Source organism: Equus quagga, chromosome 7 (assembly GCF_021613505.1).
Source record: "Equus quagga isolate Etosha38 chromosome 7, UCLA_HA_Equagga_1.0, whole genome shotgun sequence".
NCBI classification, from domain to species: domain Eukaryota; kingdom Metazoa; phylum Chordata; class Mammalia; order Perissodactyla; family Equidae; genus Equus; species Equus quagga.
Window position 1 is genome coordinate 109,109,052 of NC_060273.1, and position 17,772 is coordinate 109,126,823.

At 36.9% G+C, this 17,772-nt stretch overlaps 2 protein-coding genes across 14 annotated transcripts in view; one reads left to right on the forward strand and one right to left on the reverse strand.

Moving 5' to 3' along the window:
• Nucleotides 1-3,360, reverse strand: part of PAM (peptidylglycine alpha-amidating monooxygenase) — a 147,858-nt gene extending 144,498 nt beyond the window's left edge. For all 13 annotated transcript variants that reach the window (XR_006889327.1, XM_046665908.1, XM_046665907.1 and 10 more), the window contains exons 1-2: nucleotides 3,231-3,360; nucleotides 2,154-2,274 (exon numbers count right to left, since the gene is read on the reverse strand). Coding sequence is in view for 12 of the 13 variants with exons in the window: in XM_046665908.1 (XP_046521864.1) it covers nucleotides 2,154-2,274; nucleotides 3,231-3,319 (210 nt within the window). In the remaining variant the exon portion in view is untranslated. The remainder of the gene's footprint in view (nucleotides 1-2,153; nucleotides 2,275-3,230) is intronic.
• The window catches only part of LOC124242645 (uncharacterized), a 126,752-nt gene continuing 111,903 nt past the window's right edge, over nucleotides 2,924-17,772 (forward strand). Inside the window, exons 1-2 of the mRNA XM_046667812.1 lie at nucleotides 2,924-3,102; nucleotides 3,270-3,677. Coding sequence (XP_046523768.1) covers nucleotides 2,924-3,102; nucleotides 3,270-3,677 — 587 coding nt within the window. The remainder of the gene's footprint in view (nucleotides 3,103-3,269; nucleotides 3,678-17,772) is intronic.

Below are 17,772 nucleotides of genomic sequence, written 5' to 3' on the forward strand. Positions count from 1 at the left end.
CCTTTCAGTCTCTCTGCAATGCCCTCTATGGCATTAGTTTTATTCCAGGCATGGTTCCTGTCACGAACTCAGAAGACCCGAGAACTAAAGACAGGTCTTTTGCTCACATGCAGCAGAAAATTGCATCCACAGCAAAGGTCCTAAGATTTGATTGCACTGGTCTAGGTCACACACATTCTTGTGGAAGGGGAGGTGCTACGCAGCCATTTGCTAATCCTAGGCCATGTGCTCCCCCTCTGGATCCTTGGTAGACAGCTCCCGGGAACCACATGGTATCCGGGAAGGAGCAACAAGGGATTGCATGCTGGGAATGCAACCAGCAAAAGTCCACTGCATGAGACAAAGCACAACACAGATAGTGCAAAATGACGTCATAATTTATTTAATGTATGTTCTTTTTCCATGGAGTTATTTTGATAATTATAAAATTATAAAAATGAGTTATAGCCACCAGAAGGACCTACAACTGGAATATACAGCTATGTACTGGGGGGCTTTGGGGAAAAGAAAAGGAAGAAAAAAAAAAGAAGATAGGCAACAGATGTTAGCTCAGGTGCCAATCTTTCAAAAATAAAAGAGTTAAACATTTTATTTTATGAAAATGGAGCTCCTCTACGCTCTTTTATAATCAATTCCTCTAGGAACTCTTTCTGAGAATATTGACCCGAACACAGTTACCTATTAATATTATTGTTAAGTAATTTAAATGTTATTACTGTGAAATTATGAGAAGAAAACACAACAGAATAATGTATCACAACAAAAAACTATCTGAAAAAATAATATTCTTAACGGGAAAGACTGCTTAGAGATCAATTAATGGATTTGTTGTGTTTTTTTTAAGTAATATAAAGTCAGTTTAAGCAATAGGGGGAAAAATAACTTTTAAAAGTGAGAAGAGACAAGAAGAAACACACTTCACAAGTGAGCAACTGCCATTCTCTCCTATTCCCAATCTCATTACACTTCTTTTGACTAAATACTAACTAAAGAGCTTATGGAACTAAAGGCCAGAACACTAACAACTAAACATACAGAAAAGTCATCTTAGTCATTGATCATTTGGGGATGGGCAGGGGTGGGGGGTGAGGGTCACTTTTACAATAGTGAAGTAGTTCTTTATAGATCGTTAGATAATACACAGGAACTCAAATAAAGGAATGTCAATCCTAGTCCCCCCACAAAGGACCATGTGTATTTTCCAGAGCTTCTAGATGTCAGTTTCAAAGGAATTCTCCTCAATAAGTAGAATACTTTTATTTTCTCAGTATTTAAAAAAAAGAAAAGAAAAATAGAATGTTCTCTGCAACAATGAGTCATCAGCCACTGCAGCTCTGTGACACCCAGGTCTGTCCATGTCTCTGCAGCCCTTCAAAAGAAGACGGCTATCTTTTCACGGCATGCATAAACCCCTGCACTGCCTGGCTGCACAGCATAATTAATTCTGGCCTTTTTATGCTTAATGAAACACCTTGCACACATGACAGCAGTGGGTTTGAGCTTCTTGTGTGTAACTAAAATAGGAAATCCCTAGCAACAACCTAGTTCTACTCAAAAAGCTCTATAAGTCATGCTTTTATGAGGTCTGCCATTATTTCTGCAAAATATCTCTCTTATCACAAGAAAACCGTGCTAAAGAAACCTCACAATCAACCACCTGTATGAACAGTTTTCTTAACTTTTAAAAGTGTAGAATGTTTTGTTTTTCAAGTTCTTGGCAATAACCACATGCTTTTATTTCTCAACTTGTGGCTGTGAGAGAAGGGTATTTAAACAAGGCAATCTCTTAGATGTAACTGCTTGATATCATTCCCCTTTATTAGAATAATTTTTCAAATATTAATACATACTTACATGCTGCATTACAGAGGCTATTACTCCACTGAGAATTCCAAATCATAAATATTCAAGGTTCCATTTCAAAACACAAATAACAATTTGAGCAAACTTTTTAAAAAGAAAGTTAACTGAAAGACTTACCTTGAAAGATTTATTCCTCTTTATAACACTCAACTATTCTGGCCCTATCTGAGGAGTCTTGAAAGCAAATGCCTACTTTTAAAGAAGTTACTCCTGCTGTAAAATCACTTTCTTTCCTTTAATTATGGATTGTATACAGAAAAGTAAATAATGAAATAGAGAATTTCTCTCACCTGTTTAGGTGTGACTCCAGGCATGCGAATATCCAATGCAAAATCTGATGAATCAATAGGAATGACTGGTCTGGTGGTACCAAGACATTCATTGGAAAATGGTCTGGTAGTTTCTTTAAACCTTAAAAAAGAAGGTAATTTCAATATTTTTGAACATAATGGAATCTTGACATGAGAAAAAAAAAGGAATTCTAGGACTTTGAGATTAAAAATTATTGACTTAGACCCAATGAAAAGATGTGATGACTATATAATGCTCTAAAACATACTCAGAGTTGCATTTGATTGTCCAAAAGCAACATATGCCCAACTTGTAAACAAAATATAATCAAAGCAACCTAGCAGGCTACATTTACAACTTGATTCAATAAAATCTTGTCAAAATATATACTTGTTTCTAGTTAATGAAAAGAGAGAATTAATAAATTAGAAATTATCACTGGCCTGCCAATTTTCTAATGGCAAAAATATTAACTAAGACCCAGTAAAATTTTTGCAACTATTTTATGAGTGTCCAGTATTTCTAGTCAGAAACAAAAAAACAACAATAATATTGCTAAAAGGCAGAGTTGAATGGGGGGGAGGAACGACTGTGATGTGAATTACAAATATACAAGTGCATAAATATTTAATATGGTAATTATGAGGAGTGTGTATACAGCTCAATGTTTTCTCCTGATCTATTACAGTCCATGATCTGCTTCTCCCCATCACTTGTCTTGATATTTTATTCTTTGAGCTGTTATAAACAAGAAGGCATTCAAGTCTAAATGACTATATTGCAGTTTCTGAAACATTTCCCCAAGAGGGAGCGATTAGTATTGGAAATCACAACTTCTAATTGGAGTTTCGAAAGCCAGTGCAGCTTGGCTACAAAACAGTGGGCTTCTTCTGTCAAGGGGACTTTACAAGAACTTACTGTGCTAAAATTCCAAGTCGTTTCAGCAAAGTAAATCAACCTTGTATATTTCTCCAACACTCTGGTTCGTAAAAGTGATTACCTTTTTCAACAGCATGCACAGAAACCATCCAAACAACATTTCGCCTGTTCAAAAAAAAAAAACACAAAACACCCACCTCTTAAAGACAGAAAGTGGGCTTCTGAAACCCAAACAGCTGCTCTGAAAAACAAGGAGGAGAACTAGCAGGCTACGAAGGCCAGCCATGTCCACGCCGCTCCGGCCCCGCCGGGAGGGGACCGGGCAGCGCAGCGCTGGGCTGGGGCCGGCGGTCGGGCAGCGGCCGCTACTTCATGGCCGGGGCGCGGCGGGCGTCCTGCGGCGGCCACACACCATCTGCCTGCGATAGCAGCGAGCTGGACGAGGCGAGGTGCCTGGATCACGAGCGGCAGGCAGAAACCCGTGGGAAGGCGGTACTTTTGTCCGGTCGGCAAGCGGAAGCTTTCCTCCCTCCAGAGCAGCTATTTCGCCCTGGTGCTGGGGCTAGACGTGCGGGTTCCTTACGGCTCGGGAATGACAGGGGCTGTGAGGCATATCACACAAACCCGCGTCAGTCATCATTCAGAACCTGCAAAAAATAGAAGCAGATAATGGATGACTAACACATTACAGCATTTGTCCTCAGCAAATCCCAGTTGAGGTTCTTTAATACAATAGTAGTTTCACAAGCTTGAGCCCAAGCCTGGAAAATGCTGGTCTGTTGATCTCCCTCCCCTACGACCAGACCCCAAGATTTCACAAACCCTCACTGCCCCTGTTCTACCTTTTGCTCCGTCTTCCTCCCTCACACCCACTCTCTTCTTTTCTTTTCCTACTTCTTCCCCCCTTTCCCTCACATCCGCCCCCCTCTCTGGATTTCTTCTCCTTACTTCCTACATCACTCCTTTCTATCATCAAAAACGCGCTTAATACCTCTGCGGAATGTAAACAAAGTTACTCACACAAATGACAGGCTAAGGCACAGGAAAGAAAACAACTAAGAGGCAGAGACAAAGCACTTGGATACAACAGTAATCAGATAGAAAAAGACTTTGAGAACAAAGGCATCATATATATGCATCACAGAGCTACAGATCTAAAAAGGAAGACCCCCCCCCCCCCCGCCAGGAATGATCACCACAGAAGAAATTGCCAAGTTCTCTATTTTAAAACAAACCCAAATGTACAGCTAATGTGATAGATGAAACGTAAATGCCTATCTAAAAATCCTGCATCCAACATACAAAATAATAATTTCTTACTAATAAGGCATGCCTCCCAAAAGACATTCTTTCCTAAAGTTTGGAGATTTACAATGCAATGCAATGAGAAACAGTAGGGAGAATCTCAGCTAGCCCCCAAAGGACTTTTATCACAAACCGTATGATGGAGAACTTCACATTCATATAAATGAGAGGCCATGCAGAAGGAGTGCAACATCTCAACATTTTATGAAGAGGACTCAACTAGGCTAAATGTTAAAATATGCATGTTTGACTTGTGGTGCTGAACATATTTCAGACTGTGTATCAAGTTTGTAAATTTTAGTCAGAAGGCATTATTTTAAAATGTATCATTTGCAATGTAAAGATACCTCCAAAGAAAAAGATTCTTTAAAGGTTTATTTTAATCACTAATTACAAACATTGTCGGGAAATCTCAAATAAATCCATTGGCCAGATGAATAATGGTAAAAAGCAAAAATTAGTAAGATGATATAGAAGTGCTCCATAATAATACATTAGCCTCTAAATTATCCTCTGGAAGTCACAAGATAGTGAAGCTAATCTAAAAAAAACAAAAGCAAACCCAAAAAAAACCCCGAAACTAAAACAAAGAAAAAAGCATGAACTAAAATTAAATGTGAAGACTTCATGGTCAATGCTTTCTAGAAGAAACAGACCTTGAACCAAATATAAACATAACATGATTGAAAATCCAGCCAACCCAAGGATGCTTGAGGTTCACCAGCACCCAAGGACCACAGTTAATTTACATAAGCAATGACATTTTTAAAAGACTGATGATATTTGTTTGAACTTTCCCTTTGGCTTGCTCTTTGAACTTTCAGCAACAAAACCCTTCAGCTTTGTCTGATTCCAGGGGGTAAGGGAAAGAACTCCTTATGAGGGAAGAGAAACAGTTGGCCTGAAGGCTATGCTATTGCCTTTGCTAGCACCAACGTATAATCTCGTCTAATGACAACACTTAACACTCCCCAAAGTTCTTTTTTTAAAAAAGAATATATGTGAAGAAAGGATTATATTTTATTGTTTCATGCAGGACAGGATTCAAGGACAGTCCTTCCAGCTGGCAGGGAGATTTGGTATTATACAAACACTTGAAAACAAATTTAGTATTAAAATTCTCTAACAGGAACGCATCCTTAAGTACTAGCCTTTGAAAAAAAATTCCGCTTATCTCTTTGATTGATTTTATTACCTTTGATGTCCCTAAACCGCCCACTAAAGGAAAAGGGAACTGAAGTTGTGGGTAGAAGCAAAGTTGATATTTGCAGCCATGAACAGAACAAAAGGGCTTAAAGGAATGAAAGCTAATTATGCCTCTTGGTTCTTGATGCCTCGTAAACAAAATCCAAGTCATTATATGAAGAAAATCATTTCTAACTATTTCATTTGTTATTTTACAATTCCTGATAACTGTGGAATATATAATATTAAAATCTCGGTAGTCTTCTTATTTAGGATTTTTAAAATTCAAAATATATTTCCCTGAGAGAATTGATTCACTCATCCAGAAGACACACCTCATTTCATATTCTGTACAAAATATTATAATATATGTTGGGGTTTTATAAAATTAAAAGAGAATATAGTCCACTAAGGGAGATGAGGACTTGATATAATTAATATTAGGTATGTTTAGAATGTATTAGAAAGGACTCAGGGAATTTTGAGGAAGGAAAGATCATTTCAACCTTCAAGAAGAGGGTAATAAAAGCGAGAAAGGTAAAGCCGTCCTCAGTGGAAGAGGTTGGAAGGGGTTGGGTTTCCACTGTGGGAGATGGACATGCGCATTCCACGTGCAGGGAAGGGCAGGCGAACAGAAGCCCAGGTGGGGAGCAGAGGATGTGTCTGAAAAACAAGCAATAAATGTTCTGCCTCCCAGACTCAAGCTGCACACTCAGATTTACTACTTTATTTGTAATACAAAGCAAATATTCTGTTTACATATCTATAAATTCTTCAGTAAGAATGATATATAGTTTATACCTGTAAGAATATTAATTCCAGAAGCAGTACTATTAGGCAGTAAGTACAGCCTAATTAGAGGACCATAAAACCAACTTGGCTTTTACAAAGTGGGCAGTCCATTTCTTCTAATTTTCATTTGAAAAAAGAAAACAAAAACAAAGTTGAAATTTGTAATTGGTCAAAGAATCAAATAAAGATATTGGTCATTCATTCATTGATCATTTATTCAACAAGAGAGAAACAGTATGGTATAGTGGCTAAAAGCTTGTATACTGAAGAAAAACCGCCTAGACTCCTGGCTCCACCAGTTCTTAGTCTTGTGAAACTGGGCAAGTACCAAGCCTCTCCTTGCTTCAGTTTCCTCATCTACAAAACGGAAATAACCCTATTACCTATCTCATAGGGTTGTTACAAGGAATCAATGAATTAATAGCCTTGAACCAGTGCCACACACATAATAAACGTTTGTTATTACTGTTGTTGTAACAAATATTTACTGAGTGCCTAAGACTATCTTAATGCTGGGGATGGTGATAATCAGGACAAGCTCCCACTCTTATAGCAGTTACTTTCTAGTGGGAGAAAAAACAAATAAAAATAACTGCTAAATTATAAATTCTATTATCTTTTAAGGAGATTTTACGTGCTTTCCTAGAATGACTTGCGATTAAACTGATTAAAGGATGCACATCCGTTCACATAGCAATTAGACTCTAGGGATTTATTTTTGGGCAAAAATTGAACAAGGCCACAAATATGTTTCTAAGGATATTTACTAGCATTGTTCATATTAACAAAGAACTGGATGTTTATATAGCAAAGAACTGGAATCAATTTAAATGCCATCAATAGGAGATGGTAAAAACATCATTTTTGTTGGACACAAAAACTTGAATACTATGCATACCTTTTAAAACGGACAAGATGCATCTATTTTTGTGGGCAAGGTCACATTCTATGACATATTTTTTTCTTTTTGCATAATCTTAAAAAATGTTTAAACAATCTCAAACTTACAGACATGTTGCAAGTACAGTATAAAGAACTCTTTTTCTTTAATCATTTGAAAGTAAATTGGTGACCTGATGCCTTATTGCCCCTGAATATTTTAGTGTATATTTCCTAAAGTACATTCCACTACATAACCACCATACAGCCATCAAAATAAAAATATCCACACTGACACATTACTATCATCTAATCCTCAGTCTCCAAACTTTGCCAACTGTCCCAGTAATGTGCTTGAGAGAAGAAGAATCCTGTTCAGAATCAAGCGTTGAATGTAAAGTTGTCATGACTCTAGTCTTCTTCACTTTGGAGCAGTTTCTCACTCTGTCTTTAATTTTTATGACCTTGATCGTATTGAAGATTACAGGCCAGTTATTTTGCAGCATGTCTCTCAATTAGAGTCTGTTTCCTCTCGACTAGATTCAGGTTATTTAGCTCTGGCCAGAATATTGCAGAAACGATGCTGTGTTCTCACTGCATCTGTGTTAGCTGTCCATTCCTGCATATCAAATCACCCCAAAACTTAGTGGTCGAAAACACTGAACATTATCTTGCATAGTTTCTGAGCATCAGGAAAAAGAGTGGTTTAGCTAGGTGGTTATTTCATGAGGTTGCAGTCTCTCATGAGGCTGCAATCAAGATATTGGCAAGGGCTGCAGTCATCTGACGGCTTAACTGGGGCTGGAGGATTTACTTGCAAAGTGGCTCACTCACATAGCTGGCAAATTAGTGCTGGCTGTTGGCAGAAATGTTTCCTCACTATGTGACCCTCTATGTAGGGCTTCTTGAGTGTTCTCACAACATGGCAGCTGGCTTCTGCCACAGTGAGCAGTATCTTTTAGGACCTAGCATCAGAAGTCACACACCATCATTTCTGTAATATCCTATCAGTTACACAAGTCAGCTTCATTCAGTGTGGACAAAGACTACCCACCGGCATGAATACTAGGGGTGAGGATCATCTTCTTGGAAGCTGGCTGCCTACCACAACATCTGATTAGATGGCATGCAATTTTGATTTGTCTCATTACTGTTGATGTTAACTTTGATCTTTTGATTAAGCTGGTGTCTTCCAGGCTTTTCCACTGTAAAGTTACTATTTTTCCCTTAGTAACTAATGCTATTTCTTTTGGTGGAGAGGTTATTTTTGACTTTATAAATACTCCATTTTTTAGCAAAATTTCATTTTATTAATTTATTACATCATAATAGACTCTTGGTGTCCTATTTTATTCAATGGATTTTAATGTCATTAATTGTATTTATTTATATTACTTACTTTGACTCTCAAATTGCCTCAGTTGTGGCCCCTTCAGGCTAGGTTTTGTGTCCTTTTGACACGCCCAGCATCCTTTAAGCACTTCCTTGCTTTTTGCCTCCTCTCCCAGCTGGGCTCAAAACCCTGCACCAGGCCTTTCTCTTTGTGCTATCTTCCTCCCACATGGTCGTTGTTGACACTTTACTCTGGGCTGCCCACACACGTGGATGCCATCTTCACCTGTTTGGGCTGTGACACCCCATGCCAGGCCATCAACCCTACCACGCTGATGCTCTCCTTACTCCACATGTGCTCCAAAGCCCATGCCAGGCCACTCTTCCTGAATGCCTACCTTGCTCTGCCCCATATAATACCTTTAGGACTGAATAGTTTAGGAAGAGAAAGGAAAGACATTAATTTTTAAAAAATCAAATTATAGAACAGTATACACATGCATTTAAAAATCTGAAGTAATATAACTCAACTGTATTTGTATTGGTTTTCTATGGAGATAGGTAGAAAAGAAAGGGGAACTTTCACTTTCCATTTATACACTTACAGTCTTTCAGTTTTCACAAGCTTATATTACTTCTGTAACCAGAAGAAAATAGGGATATATATATTTTCAATATTTTATTGAATGTGGCTCTACAGATTTCAATTTATATGTTAATTTCTATCTGTTAGGTGATGTTCTGAAAAATGGATAACTCTCCTTCTTTTGCTTGGCAAGAACTTTAAAAACTAAATTTTATGGTGGTTATATAGCTGTAATGCAGGGTTTCTCAAGCTTAGCACTAGCAACATTTTGGGCTGGATAATTTTTCGTTGTAGGGGACTGTTCTGTGCATTACGGGATATTTAACAGCATCACTGGACTCTACCCACTAGACACCAGTAACACTTCCTTCAGTTGTGACAACTAAAAATGTCTCCAGACAGTCGCCCTAGTTGAGAATCACTGTTGAAATATGTTTCATTAAAGATGAAGTTTAATTTGTAAATCAAATGTGATGTAATTCCCTTGAAATATATACAACGAGACATATATCGCTAGGTAAGTGTTTGCCAATACGGAGCTTCTAAAGAATGGGAAAGTAATAATCATAACAGCAAGTAACATTTATTGACTTATACACCGGGCATTAACTTTATGCATATTGTCTCATGGAATTTTTAAGACTTTGAGGCACCGGTTATTATTCCCATTTTATAGATGAAGGATCTAAGGCTTAGGAAAATTAATTAACTTGCTCTGATTATACAATGGTAGAGCAAGGATTCAAATCCTGGCTTATGGAATGCAGAATCTGTTCTCTTAACTTATATTCTTCAACACAAAACAGACTTTGCACATTCACACAGGATGTTTTCTTCAAGTATAACAAATAGGCAAATCGTCCAACTATCATTTTATTGTAAAATAGTAATAGCCAATGTTTATTGAGCAATTACTATGTGCTAGGCACTGTGGTAATAAGCATTGTACATAGATTAGCTCATCTGAATCCTCAAGGCAACTCTGTGGAATTCGTACCACTATCGTTCCCATTTTACTGAAGTGGAAACTGGACACAGAGAATTGGTAACTTGCCCTGGGTACACAGCCAGGATATAAACACAGGCAATCTGACGCCACAGTTGAAGCCCTTAGCTACTCAGCTATAAATGTCATCGAGTCATTTTTTCATTCACATATTAGGAAGCACTGACATTTCTTCTACAACCTTACTAACATTACTTATTTCACTAACTCAGAAGTAACAAGCTAAAGATCTACGATTAGGGTCCAAATCTGGTCTAAAAGTAGGTTTTGTTTGGCTTGCAAGAATTTTTCCCAACTCCTCTCCTGAATTTCAATCCTGAGTAAACATTTCAAAATGAAAAGATTTCACATAAAGAGTCTCTTGAAGTGTTGTAAAATCTTGCATCACTGGACCTACATTTCCACATGGCAATAGTTATCTGAGCCAAGTAGCATCTTCCTTTTTAGACAGGGTCAGCAATCTAAAGACTGCCACAGTCCCCACTGCTCCCTATTTACTCTCCAATCCTCAGGCCAGGAGTAACTGTTGAAACTGTCATTCATCACTGAGGTGCAACTGTCATCATCTGTCTGTCCATTTGTTTTTTATACATTTGGCCAGCTTATGTCATTAGTGTTGTGATCCCAGAGATACCCTTTTTTTTAATGTAAAAGGCAAACTTCATCCTATATGTAGCATAGAGTTTGACACATTTAGATATACTAAGTTGCTGCTGCTTCTCTTTTTTCCTAAGGCTCTCTTCATTAGCAAGACACCCAAACTGAATGGCATTTCCTGCATGTCAATTGGTTTGCGACTCATCTCTTGTAACATGGAGCCAATTTGAGGTATCCTTCCCTTGCAAGTCAAAGTTGGCTGGGTACCTATTAGAATATATATGTTAAAAAATCTCAGGGGTGCCATTCAGCATATGATTCTACAGCAATAAGAACTTGCCAAGAGTAACAAATTTTATTATATTTTTTTGCTTTCCATGATCAGTACCAGATGCCCTTTAAATACGTACATTAGTCATCAAATTGTCCAGTCCTGTAAATACTTCCATGGGGAAAAAAACAAGAGACATTATTCTTAATTAGATTTCTCAGCTTTGACGAATACAAATGTTACTTCATAACACATGTATCTAAATTCAGGGCTAGCATATTTTAATGCAAGATAAAACAGATCCCTGAGTTCCAATCAGCATACGTCTTTTCATTCTAAGGACTGCACTGGTAAGTTCTCAGGAGACTAGTGCACTGCACAGAAAAGCATGAACTATTACGGATGAAGTCAGAGCGGTAGAACGGCTCCTTTGTATGCTAGTCATTTGCCCACCAGGTATCTTATTTATTTATAAGCTCAGAACGTCACATAGAATTTTGTTTCAGAAGTAGAGCACAAAGCACTCTGTAGCCATCACCTCCTTTCTCCTTGAAACAGACTTGTTGAGCAGGGAGGAGCCGGTCATCAGCCCCGTCCTGCAGAGACATTTAGCGAGGCGGAGAACCCTCTGTGATTTCTCTCCCAACTCGTGAGGCAAGTCAGAGATGAGGGCCTAAATTTACTGGCTATCTCCTCAATGCGCCACTTCACAAATCAATACACTCTCTTTTTCCTCTTCAGTGAAGTTTTCGAGGAACTAGTTTGAAACTAAGACCCAAGACCTGACTAAATTTCAAATGTCTGGTTTGTTTTTTTTCAATAAAGTGCGAATCATTGAATGAGCCACTGATTTAGATATGGAAAGACCTTTCGTATTAACTTTGTAATGCTTCCTGTGTGGGTCTCTGCATTATTTTCTTCTACTTTTAAGAACAAGTTGGTCTAGAATGGAGGGTGGGAGGGTATTGCATTTAAGTGCAAATATTTAGTACCAGGCACCGGCTTTAGATGAATGTGGTCCGAAAGTGGGGATCTGCCTTTCCTACTGTCTTTCCTGCAATTAATCAACACATTTTTTTTATGAGATGTCCTCTTTTGCAGGGATTTTTTTCCCTGTTTATGATTTCACATCGTTAGGTATAGTTATTCCGGAAGCATTTTAAGACATGTTTTGTTAAATGCCTCCCAGTGACTTCAGAGGCAGGAGCTATTAACTTCACATGAAACCTGGCTCAGATCCATAACACTGCAGTTACAAAATAAGTATTCTTTTTCCTGATAAGAAAAAATCTACAGGAAATGTCTAGATTTTCACTCCAAAATAACTCTTGTGCTACTCACACAGAAGCATTTTCTCCACAGCAGAATCAATTTCAAATGATTCTTATGTTTTCCATTTCCAATGTTCAAATCCTTACAATAAAATGCCCATAAACGTACCCTTTTGTATTATAAAAGTTTTGCTATCCTTTTCTTTAAGCCTCTCAGCTGTATAATTACAGTACTTAAAGTGGAATCTATAATCATATAATGCTATTATATAATTGAAAAACTTATGGGAATTTTTCTTAAAGATCACGAAAGAATGTCAAAATATTCTCTCATTTATATAATTCTGCTCAATTGAGTTTATAGTAACCTAGAGGGAGTGTATAAAATATACTCCACAAACTGCCCCTCAATCCATCTTAACTATATAATTTGAAAGTCATTAACAAAAGGAACACAGTTGCTTAAAAACATTTTAATGTCTTTTAGTTCAGGCTAGAGAGGCTACAATAAAATTTAGCTTAATCATAAGAAGGCAATTTGAATTTTTAAATATGCAATTCAACATTGAAAGAAGTACAATGTACTGAAGTAGCTTATATTCAGATATTTTAATTTCTAGTCTATAGTAATAATAGTTTTCTTTGATCTGTGTCCCCAAAGTCCCCACGAATGATCAATGAAGAGCTTCATAATTTTCTTCTGGCTGAAAAGGATCAAAGCATTCTCATGTTAGCTAGAACTCTTTGATACTGCTACACAAACAGGTGGTGAATTTATTTCATAGCTATGAAACTGGTTCTTGCTGTCTCGAGCTTTGGAAGAAGTGGGTTATTTTAACAAGATGCTTATGGACTGGCTTGCTCTTCCCCAATTTTTAATCTTCTTAACAAGGTTTCCCATAGCGATTTGCACTACACCCTGGAACTGAAACGAAAGCTGAAAAAAGATGAGGCCCATGATCCTCCCGGCTTGAGAGAATATACCGAGTGTGGTCCCAGTGGTATCATTCCAAGGAACCGACCATGCCCAGTTGATTTTATTTGCCTTCTCTCTCCAATTATTGAAGGTATATGCCCGAAACTTGACTTCTATCATAACTAAAAGTTGAGTTTTTAGGTCACAGAAAAATGTGGAAAAGCCAAAATGTGTTTGCCAATTTTAACAAAAAGAAAGCAACCCACAGGCAGTATAATATGGAGAATTGGTTCCCATCTTTGAAGTACAAAAATCTCTTCTTAAAATCACAAGATTTCATGGACCTATACACTATAATAATGTTATTATTAATAATTAAAGTAATATTCAATAATTACTGAGTATGTGCTATATGCCAGGCAGCATTTTAAGTACTTTTTCCTGTATTATTTCATTTAGTTCTCACAACAACCTACGAGCTATGTATAGTATCATCTCTATTTTACAGATGAAGAAATAGAGGCACGGGGAGATTAAGGAACTTGCTTGACATTGACATTGGCTGATTTCAGAGGCAAGAGCTATTAACAGCCAGGCTACACTTGATGGAAGCTGTACTTCTGGGATTTGTTTATTAAGAAAACATGTAGAGCCCAAATAAACTATTGCCGATGCAGTAGTGCTTTTAAATGAATATGTGGTATTTTATACCACTTACAACTAAAGTCCATAGTACACGTAAGTGGAAGACATGCTTCACATTGCACAACTCTTGCCTCTTGCCAGTGATTCGAGGTTCCACCGCAAATCTCCCTCCCCCAGTGGGTTCTGACCCAATAGGTGGAGACCACGGTATAAAATGGAGGGTGCAGACTGGAACTTAAAATCAGAAATCATGGTTCTAAGCCCCATTTTAGGGATTCATTTCACATTTCTGGTCTTTGCTTCCCTCCTGTATAAATAGCGGGTATTGATAACTGCACTAAGGGGCACAGGGAGAAACAAAATACTCTGACAAACAAATTCTGAAAAGAGTGAAATGCCATAGAAATATAAGTTCTTATTAGTGATGCAGGTTCAGCTTGATCAATCGATAAAATTTTAAGTATTCCTTTTACTTTTTAAAATTTCACACTATTCATTCTGAATCTACTAACGTTCAGAGTACTATGATATCTTCAGATGGCAGAGAGTGTACAATTATCACTGAAGAGTAAGGAAAAAAACTGAAAAATCCAAATTCAAACACTCTTCCTAACACTAAAAATAAAAGCCAAAACAGTAACTGTCATTCAGCAAAAAATCATTTGAAGCGCGCACCACTGATCAGGAATAACAATTTATATTTCAAGGGAATTACCAACGTTCTGCCAAGATTATTAGGAAACATTTATTGGGTACGGGTACTGGCACTGACAGGTACTGTATGTCACTGCCTTAAGTTTGTGGTACAAGACTTAAGGAAACTAGATAGAAGGCAGGCTCTCAGAACCAACAGCCCAAAGAAACCAGATGGAGAGCTAAATAACACGCATTTGTATTCCAAAAGCACTTAGATACTTTCTGGAAAAAAAGAAATATAAAATGGTAGACCCAATTAGGTGCTTGGGATTTAAACGTGACAAATAGATCCTTCTAGTAACACTTGCCTATGTCTTTATAAGAGTATTGATAAGAAATGTAAGTTATTGTTACCAAAGCATTTTAAAGATGAAATGTGCTATATGACTAAGGACTACACAAGTACTAAATGCTATATGAGTAATCAGTTTTACTACTATTTACTTGATTCTATTGAATTTAATATATATTCCGAAAAGAGAGATTATGTGAATTGCTTTGCTGAAAGATGGTTCTTTTGGAATGGATTTTCTTTTTCAGCTTTTGAAACAGAATTTTAAAAGTTGGTAGATATGCACAAATTTTACTTTTTAAAAATTTGCTTCCCATTATAATGAATATCGATTATCATAAAGTTAAATCTCTCTTTCAAATAGTAAAGAAATCATGCAGATAAAAAAACTTTGGTCATGATACAGCTAACTCGTGACAATATATAAAACTTGATAAAGCAAATTACTGGATTACTTCCAGTCCAGTAATTCCACCGAAAGACTGTTATCTCTTTTGAAATGGCATATTCCTAAAGATTTGGTAAATATAGAAACCAAATAGAAAAAATAGGACCTTAAGCCTTTAAATGTAGTATTCGTAAAGGTGCAACGCTATAGATTTCATAGCGATCATATTTATTGTTACTTTAAAACACATTAAGGTCATCATCAAACATTTTAAAATTCTATTGACAAAATAAAACTATAAAATAATCAGTGGCTCCCATAATCAGCCCTGAGGTACATCGGAATGTACTTAAAAGAAGCTGATCATTTTATCTTTCAATATGATTTTCAGGGAAATTTATGTCTCTATTAATGCATTAAAAATTAATGACCCATGCTTGACTGACCGGTCGTTTCCACCAACGTAATGGTTGGCAGCTGATCGCTTTGCTGATTCAGGGATGGATACCAACTGGGAAGGCAGCTTCTAGATTGGTCGTGCTGGTATACATCTAGAAAATACCGTACTTATTACTGCTCTTGTGGCATGGTGGAATTTGTATTTTATTTTATGATATCTTCATCCATGATTAAAGAAAAGATAAACTGAATGACAGAAATGAAAGAATGATATTGTTAAATATGAGTGAAGTTAATTCAAACATAATGGGCAAATATACTTTAAATTATTTGATCAGTTAAGTCAAGATTAAGAAAAAAGGTGAAATTTCTTCCTCTATAAATAGTAATATAGCATTAACATGTGCTGTCCTTGTCTTAAACTCAAAGCCATAGAGCTGTTTTAAGATATTAAAAAATACTATTAATTGTTTCACTCTGATTTAGCCAAATTAACATTTTAAGATGGCCTACTTTATTTCTTGTCCCCAAAACTTTGTAATTGTCTTGTTATCTTTTCATAAAATATCAAAAATTTGCTGGCTATCAAAGAGGTCAACATCTTTTATCAGTAAGTTTTATCTTAACCAAAGGCTAATTTTAAAGAAGAAAAATAAATGGATTAAGCAGTATTAATTTGCCTAAAAGAGAATAAAACTGTCATAAATTTTCCTTTTCATTTTGATATTTAAATCACTATTGGTATTACATTATAATGAGATAAAGGTTCATTAAGGCAGCCTTTGTTATGTAAAAACACAACACACTAGAGGAGAAATTCTTTATTGAGTTACAATTACCCTCCAAGGATACAGCAAATGAGATATCATTAAAATAGTTAAGTTTAATTATGCAACATGTTCCAATACATCCTCAAAATACATATGCACACAACCTAAGCATTTCACTCACTCCGGAAAACTTCTGAATCTTTCTCCTAAGGAGAAGGTCAACATTAATAAAATTATAGAAAAAAATCTCAGGAGAAGCAATCACGCTTTTATGCACATAAAACAGTATTTTCTAAACTAATTGGAGAGAGCACCTGACTAATGAGCAGAGTTCTCCCCATACATTCAGCTAAGGTTCTCTCAATTCCACATTCCTACTGCTCCATGCCAACCCAATCAGCACATTACTCTTCTTTTTGCCTTCCTTTAATGGAACTTGCTAATTTGAGTTTCCTGTTTCTTCATATTTGCCTCACAAATTAAATTTATTTGAACCCAAGACTTAACGGTAGTCAATGGCTGCTGCTGCTCTTCTTTCTACCTCTACATTTCTTTTTTCTCTATTCTTCATATCAAAATTTCCCAAGGAAATTTCTGATTTCTGGAGGGCACTATATCTGCTGTAAAGGAGACACACCTCAGTTTCCCACAACTAGGTAACTAGTGTCCCAGCTGGGTAGGGAAGTTGCAAGTACTGTCCACATATTGGAAATGTGAGTTCCTTTAACCAATGAAAGGGGAACAGAAGTGAACTGTGTCAATCCAAGCTGAAGATTTCAAAGCCTTTGCCGTAATTCACTGCACTTTTTCCCTCTTTTCCTTCTCTGTTCCCTACAGAAATACCCCGACCCCTTCTACTCAGTGACCGGAGATGCTCAGAGGGGGGCTGCTTCATCGGCCTGAGCTCAGACACTCCCTGAGGAAGGTAGAGGGCAAGAAAAGGAACAGCCCCGCGATAGGGACTTGAATTTAGAAACTACCCAAAAGTTACTTGAAAAGAGAATGTTAAAGCAGAAGAATCTCTAACTCTAATGGGCAAATTTAAGTACTTTGCAACTACCCAGGAGGATGGGGGTTATGATAAAATTTATATGAATTACAAAGAAGAAAGGGTGTGAATTTCAAGACACACTTCTGTGCCTCATCCGACCCAGGGCACTATGATTGCTAAGGCCTCAGACTCATCTCCAGTTAGAAAAAAGCTCTTTTTTTTTTTTAATCCAGTGAGACTGGAGCTTCCTCCCACCCGTTCCAACACTGACATACTCAATAAATGTTAAGCAAACGAATGGGAACAAGAGATACAAAGAAATACATCACATAGTTCTCCAGGGTATCAGAGCAAAATTTGAGAAAAATTATACGTATCAAATTTGGATATATATCAAGGTTTAGAAAGAGGAAATAAA